At 33.5% G+C, this 7,180-nt stretch overlaps 1 protein-coding gene across 1 annotated transcript; it reads right to left on the bottom strand.

Annotated features, from left to right (window-relative positions):
* Positions 1-1,337: 1,337 nt before the first annotated feature.
* On the bottom strand, positions 1,338-2,876 carry LOC130837950 (NADH dehydrogenase [ubiquinone] 1 alpha subcomplex assembly factor 4-like). Its single transcript, XM_057710671.1, has one exon. The coding sequence runs from the start codon at positions 2,842-2,844 to the stop codon at positions 2,317-2,319; it is 528 nt and encodes a 175-aa protein (XP_057566654.1). The 5' UTR covers positions 2,845-2,876; the 3' UTR covers positions 1,338-2,316.
* Positions 2,877-7,180: the final 4,304 nt, after the last annotated feature.

Below are 7,180 nucleotides of genomic sequence, written 5' to 3'. Positions count from 1 at the left end.
CCACACTGATTATTTTTAAATATTGAACCAGACTTGCATGCCCAGTATAAACCCACTTTATTGTGGTGTTATTATTCTTTTAATTTATTTTATACATTTGTACATCATATAATGTGTTTCATTTGCTAATATCTTATGAAATATTTTTTATTAATAAATAATATTTATTATTTTTGTGTCTGTATCTATGAAGGGTATTGGTCTGTAACTTTCTTTTCTTATATTGTCTTTGTTAGATTTTGGTATCAAGGTAATGTTGGTTCTCATGAGTTGAAAACTGTTTCTTCTTCTGTGTTCTGAAAAAGATTGTGTGGAATTAGTAGCATTTCTTCTTTAACTCTTTGGTAAAATTCATGAGTGAAACCATCTGAGATTTCTTTCCTGGAAAAAAATTTAAATTAGGTATTCAGTTTCTTTAATAGTTATGACTACTCAATTTCTGTTTCATCTTGAGTCAGTTTTGATAATTTGTGGTTTTCAAAAATTGGATCATTTTATCCAAGATATTGAATTTCTGCATGTAGAGTTGTTCATAGTATTCCCATGATATCCCCTGTTTCATTCCTGATATTGGTAATTTATATCTTTTCTCTTATTTCTTGGTATATCTTGCTAGAGGTTTATCTGTTTTATTGATTGCTTCAAAGAACAGCATTGATTTCATTGATTTTCTCTACTGTTTTTCTCTTTTCATTTCATTGATTTCTACTCTGATTTTATTACTTTGTTCCAGCTGTTTGATTTGCATTTATTTTGCTCTTCTTCTAATTTCTTGAAGATAAGATTAGATTATTGATTTAAGAACTTCTTTTTAATATAAGCTTTTTTAAAAAAAATTTATTTATTTATTATTTTTTGGAGGGGTACACCAAGTTCAATCATCTGTTTTTATACACATATCCCCATATTCCCTCCCTCGCTTTTAATGCTATAAATTTATAAGCTTTTAATGCTATAAATTTTCCTCTAAGCACTGCTTTAGCTGCACTCCACAGATTTTGATAGGTTTATTTTAATTTTGTTCCAATTCAAAATATTTTCCAGTTTCTCTTGTGATTTTGATAATCCTTTTGATTCATGGATTATTTAGAGGCATAGTGCTTAACTTCTAAGGTTTGAGGAGGAGATTTTCCTGTTAATTTTTTTTTTCAGTCTTTTGTAGTCCTTTATTATCTAATGTATCTTCACAGTAAACCTTTGATTAATAAGGCAGCACTATACTCATTTTACAGAGGAAATTCAATCTCAAAGAGGTTACACGATTTACCCCAAATCCCATATGTAGTAACATGACAGAGCTAAAGTTAACAGTCTCACTTAAGACCCTAGTGCTGGCACACACTGTGCTCATAAGTTTGTTAAATGGATGAAGCAGCAATTTCCTAAGTCCCTTCCAGTGATCACACTTTATATTTCTACTTGCTATTTTCTCTCTCTTCTTTCAACTAGCACTTAAATTAGAAAAAAAAAAAAAAAAAACGTATTTGATCACCAAATTCAACTTAACATGGTTCTTTGATTTAATCACTGTTTAAAATTTTCTACTATTTCTACATTAAGTCCATAGAAAAGTTATTTTTTTCAGATAGGTTCCACTACTGCCTGCCTCTCTGAAAACTTTTGGACTTACCTGTTTGTCAAAGCAGAGACTGCTAAAATTTTATAAACACCAATTTCTGTTCATATTTTTAAAAAGTTATTTCATACATAAAATTCATTCAAAACAAAGTAAGTCCTCCCTAATTCTTCCTTGGAGCATTAATAAAAATATAGTTTCTACCGTTTTGTATCCAGTCTCCTGTCTGCCTTTATTCGGAAATACTGTTATCTGACCTCACTGTCAAGTCTCTGTTCCCTAACAAAAAAAGTCACAGTCTTAAGAGTCAGGAAAACTCTTACTTTCTCTATTCCATAGGAAGAACAAACTAACCATCTAAACTGAAAGGTGCAGCTTTGAATGTTAAACGAGGGATTCAGGACATTTCCCAAGAGGCTATATGATCAATTTAAAAGCTGATGATATGATTTGCCTAAAATATGGTAACTTTTTTATTTATAATAAATTTATACCTGTGCTGATTAGTCACGCTATTACATAAGAACATATGCCTAAACCAAATTAATGTTCAAAAGAGAACAAAATTAATCCTATCAGCAATCCTGAAAATTCAGCAGAGTTCAATAAATAGCATGCTCTCACAAGGAGGGAGCTTAACACATTTGATAATTTATATAATTTAATATGCTAAAAATGAGAAAATAAACAGGGTATGGGGACACGGAGTACATAAAGGAAAAGTAATTTCAAGATTCTCTTCATTTTGATTGTACTGCTTTCTTGCCTTCAGGGGGTAAGATTTTGACTTCAAAAGTAACGAAATATTTGAGAAGGGAATTTACATCTTGCTGTTCTAGATGGTATTCTTCAGCTATTTTCTCAGCAGTCCATTTATCTGGAAAAAGTTTATGATTATTAAGAAGTGTCAGTGCCTCTGAAATGGAAATTTTGCCTTTCGGAATGTTCTTAACATTCATCATGTCAGAGTGATGGTCGTTCGGCAACCTGAACTCCTTTGGCTTCTGACGTGTTCCCACATCCTTCACCTGCACAGATGACACAGGATCTGTGGAATCAACATACACATCTTTTAGTAATGACAGTAGTTTGTCATCTTTTCTAGCAACTTCTCCCTTAATTTCTGGATGGCTGCTCATCTGCTCTCGCAGGAGGTTCTTGGTGGACGGGTGCCTGGGAGCGGGGGAGGGCTTCATCCTGCTGATTTCCCGTTCCTCCCGGTTCTCTAGGTTGAAATTTCTGATTGCGCGAGTCACCGCAGCCCCCATCTCCTCACAACATGACGCCCTTAACTTCACGCTGCACGTGGTTAAACACCAGCGCTGGGCGACCTCCCCCTGTTAATTTTTTCATTACTGATTTCTAGTTTAATTTGTTTATAGTTGGAGAATTTGGTTTGTATAATTTTATTCTTTTAAAGCTGTTAAGATGCATTTTGTTACCCAAGATATGGTCTAACTTGGTGAAAGTTCCCTGTACACTTGAAAAGAATGTGTATTCTGCTGCCCTTAGATGAAGCATTCTATAAATGTATATTTAGATCCAATCAGTTGATGGTACTGATTAGTTCTCCTATAACCTTGCTAAATTTCTGTTTGCAAGTTCTATCCATTACTGAGAGATAATTGTAGATTTGTCTATTTTTCCTTTCAGTTTTCTCAGTTTTTGCTTCATGTATTTAGAGGTTGTTAGGTGCATGCACATTTGGGATTATTATGCTTTCTTGGTAAATTGATCCTTTAATCGTTATGCAATGTCTGTTTTTACCTCAGACAATTTTTTGGTCTAAAATGTACTTTGTCTAATATTAATATAGCCATTCCAGCCTTCATTTGATTATTGTTATTATGGTATATCTTTTTTCCATTCTTATACTTCTAACCTACCAATATTACTATATTTGAAGTGGGTTTCTTGTAAACAGCATTTAGTTTGATCATTTTTATTCATTCTAAATATTTATCTTTTAATTGGTGTGTTTAGACTGTTTACATTTAATGTAATTATTGATATATTTTGATAGGCTATCATTTTGTTGTGTTCTATTTGTTCTTTCTGTTTTTATTTTCTGTTTACCATTTCTTGCCTTCTTTTGAGTTATTTAAACATTAAAAAAATTTTAAATTGACAGTTGAAAGAAATAATAGCAATCCCTTGTACAGTTTGCTCAGTTTCCTCTAATTATAACATTTTGCAAAACTATAGTATAATATTGAATTAGGATATTGACGTTAGTACAGTCCACTAATCTTATTCAGATTTCCTCAGTTTTACTTGTATTCATTTGTGTGTGTATGTGTGTGTATATGTGTGTATTAAGTTCTATTGATATATAATTTAATCACTTCTGTATGTTTGTGTATCCACCACCCCGTCAAGACCCAGTCAAGGGTCCCTTGTGTTTCTCTTGTGTTATAACCATATTTAGCTTCCTCCAGCTCCCCCTGCCCTAACCCTTCGCAAACACTAATCTTTCCTCTCTTTCTAAAATTTTCTACTTCAAAAATGTTATTTAAATGGATCATATAGTCTAATACCTTTGGGATTGAATTTTTCACTCAGCATAATTTTCTGGAGACTCATACAAGTTGTTGCATGGTTCATAGTTTGTTCCTTGTTATCACTGAGTAGTAATTCATGGTGTATCGGTACCATAATTTGTTTAACAATTCACCTGTTGAAGAATGTTGTGGGCCAATCCCAATTTTTGACTGTTACAAATAAAGTTGCTATGAATACTTATGGAATGTTTAAATATTTTTTTAGTATTCCATTTTAGTTTATCTTTTTTGCATAATATCTCAGTATGGTTTCATTGCTCTGGGGATTACAAAAAACAAAGCTAACTTTTCATTCTACTTTAGAATCAGTATTTTACTACTTCAGGTAGAATGTAGAAACTTACCATCATGTAGGGCCTATTACCCTTTTCCCCTTTATGTTATGATTGTCTTCTTAATTATTTTGTACAACTTATTAGTTATTTAATTTAACTTATTATAGTTGTATTAAACATTTGTCTACCTGGTTGGATTCAGGCTACAAGTTCCAGCTAGATCTATGGGTTATGGTTCCATGTCAATTTCATCTGCAGAGCCTTTGCAGTGCTATTGGGTCTGTCCCAGGTATGCACCACCAGCAGTCAGTCTGGGACTTGAGCTGTGGCTTATCTTGTTCCCTTCACCGAGTCTATGGTAGGCAGTTTAGGGATAGGTCTATGTACACACAGGCCAGGGATTTGTTCACAAGTTCATAAATGACTTTATGGGATCACTTTTCCCAGCTTCTGCCTCTTCACACTCTCTCAGATACTTTCATGGTCCCTGAGTGTCCTCTTTTCACTCCTGCTGTCCAGAAAGCTGAGGCATTATTTATCCTACTCTGTCACTGAGGAAATGGAGAACAAAATGGGGGGCACTATTTCTCCCACTTACTCTGAGCATTAGCAGACCCCTTTCCTGCTCCTCAAACCAGGACAGGGGGGGTTGTCCTGTGGCTCTCTCTGTCTGCACCAATACCCATTCCAGGTTTCAGCTGTGTTGCATCCAGGCTGGGGCTACTGGAGGGGAAAAATGTGATTTGATGATACTGAATTATGTCCCTCCCCCAAACTATCATTTTCTTTTCAGAGTCCTCAAATAGCTGATTCCTGCATCCTGTCTACAGTTTATAGCTTTTATAGCTGCATTCAGTGGGAGAGACAGAGCGGAGTGTACTTTTTCCATCTTACTTCACCCATTTTATCTTTCAAACATTTGGTGACGCTTGACACATCCATCTACAGGTGTTTCTTTTTAGTTCTCTTTGTCTTTAAGAACTTGTACTTTTGTTTAAAGTTCTTTATAATTTTAGTAAAGGTCTTAAATTGAGAAAAAGAAGAGATGGTCAATCTTCTGTCTTTGTTTCATGGATTCTAATAAAATTGTGTTCTATGCAAACTTTGACTATTTTTTCTTGCTTTTCTCAGTATGATTGTTGCTTTTTAAGTTTCATTTCAAGTTCTTAGGATTTGTTGTTGTTATTGTTGTTGTTTGTTCTGTTTTCTTTTATAACAGGTAACAAGGGCATCTATTAGAAAATTGGAAGAATTAATTGGAAATCTCTTGTTTTGTTTTCTCCAGATGCTAGAATAGAGCTTTTCTCCAACTTTAGAATATGAATATATATATGGGATAAAGAAGACATTCAGATTTCTCCCTTTTTATGTTAACCAAACAAAAATATTTTAATTTGTTCATACTATGATAATAAAAACCCTTTACATCTGTATATTGTTCTCATACCTTAACATTAGTTCTTTAGTTTATTTTGATAATTACAAGTTTCCTTCTTATGCATCAACATCTACCATGTTTTTTGAGAAGGATTATTTTTATTTAACTTTCTTTGGGATTTTTACTGTCTATCTTTATTAATTAAGTACCAAAGTGCCCTCAGAATTGTGAAACCCTTGCTGTGTAGTAATATCTATTCTAGTTTAGTTGGTTTTTGAATATTTTCAACCTTCCTTGTTCCTTTTATTTTAAGATTGTCATAAGCATAGACCTTTAACGTAATGCATTTACGTGATAAAGGAGAAACTGGGGTTTGGAACTAGATTTTATCCACAGGTACACTGCTTTTAACTTTCACTTTTTATTAACGAAGCTAATGTGAAAGCAAAGTGTTTTCTGTTGCCAATTTAACTTCTTTAATTAAAAATGAAAGTTATAAGGTAATAGTGCCATGGGTGAAATTCTAATGTCATCAGAATGGGGAAAATGGGTTTAAAATTGAAACGGTTGGCATGATGGTGACTACAGTACAGCATCAAGAGTTTTGACACTTTATTTAATGGAAAATGGATACCAATGCCTTAAACTCTTCTAGTATTAACTTTAAAAAATTATAAAACTATAAGAGGCATGACTATGAGAAAAGCACTGATGAAAGCCGAGGATGCCCTGAGAAGGTGGGAGTCTGAAAGATTAAAGCATGAATACTCGAGGTTTCAAACTCTGAAAGAAAGTGTATCCTGTACTTAAATGAGGTCAGGCAAAGCAGAATTCCTCCTCACTTTTACCAACCTCATAAAGTTGACTAGTGTCTAAAACAAACACTAATTCTGGAATGTGCTGAACCTGATTATAACAGAATCCCAGTGAGAAACCCTGGTCTACAGTCTTTGTGCCAGTGGGAGTGGCTTTAGGAGTTAATTTTCTTGACTAAAAAGTAAAGTACTCAGAAAAGTATTTTTTTATGGAGAGTCTTAAGATCCCCCTCTCTAATTTCCATTTATATCAGAAAGTATCTTTTCAAACAATAGTTTCCCATTCATGAAGACCTTAACCTATTGAGATCAGTGTATCTGTCATGCCTGTGCAGTCCACTCAGTAGAATTTCTAATATTTTGTAGAATTATGTTCTTTTTCCCTCCCAGAAAAAGCCAAATGTTATACCAGACATGTCGCTTTACAAAATATTAATAGATTTTCTCAATATCAGTGTTATACACAGAGGTATTCCAGGCATATAGCATTTTACATCTACAAAGACTTTAACATAAAAATGTCCTTGGCTTGAGACTCACAGTAAAAGCGTAATAGTAAAACTAAATTAATTGCA

This window comes from Hippopotamus amphibius, chromosome 16 (genome assembly GCF_030028045.1).
Source record: "Hippopotamus amphibius kiboko isolate mHipAmp2 chromosome 16, mHipAmp2.hap2, whole genome shotgun sequence".
Lineage (NCBI taxonomy): Eukaryota > Metazoa > Chordata > Mammalia > Artiodactyla > Hippopotamidae > Hippopotamus > Hippopotamus amphibius.
This window is presented reverse-complemented; position numbering and strand designations above follow the sequence as displayed.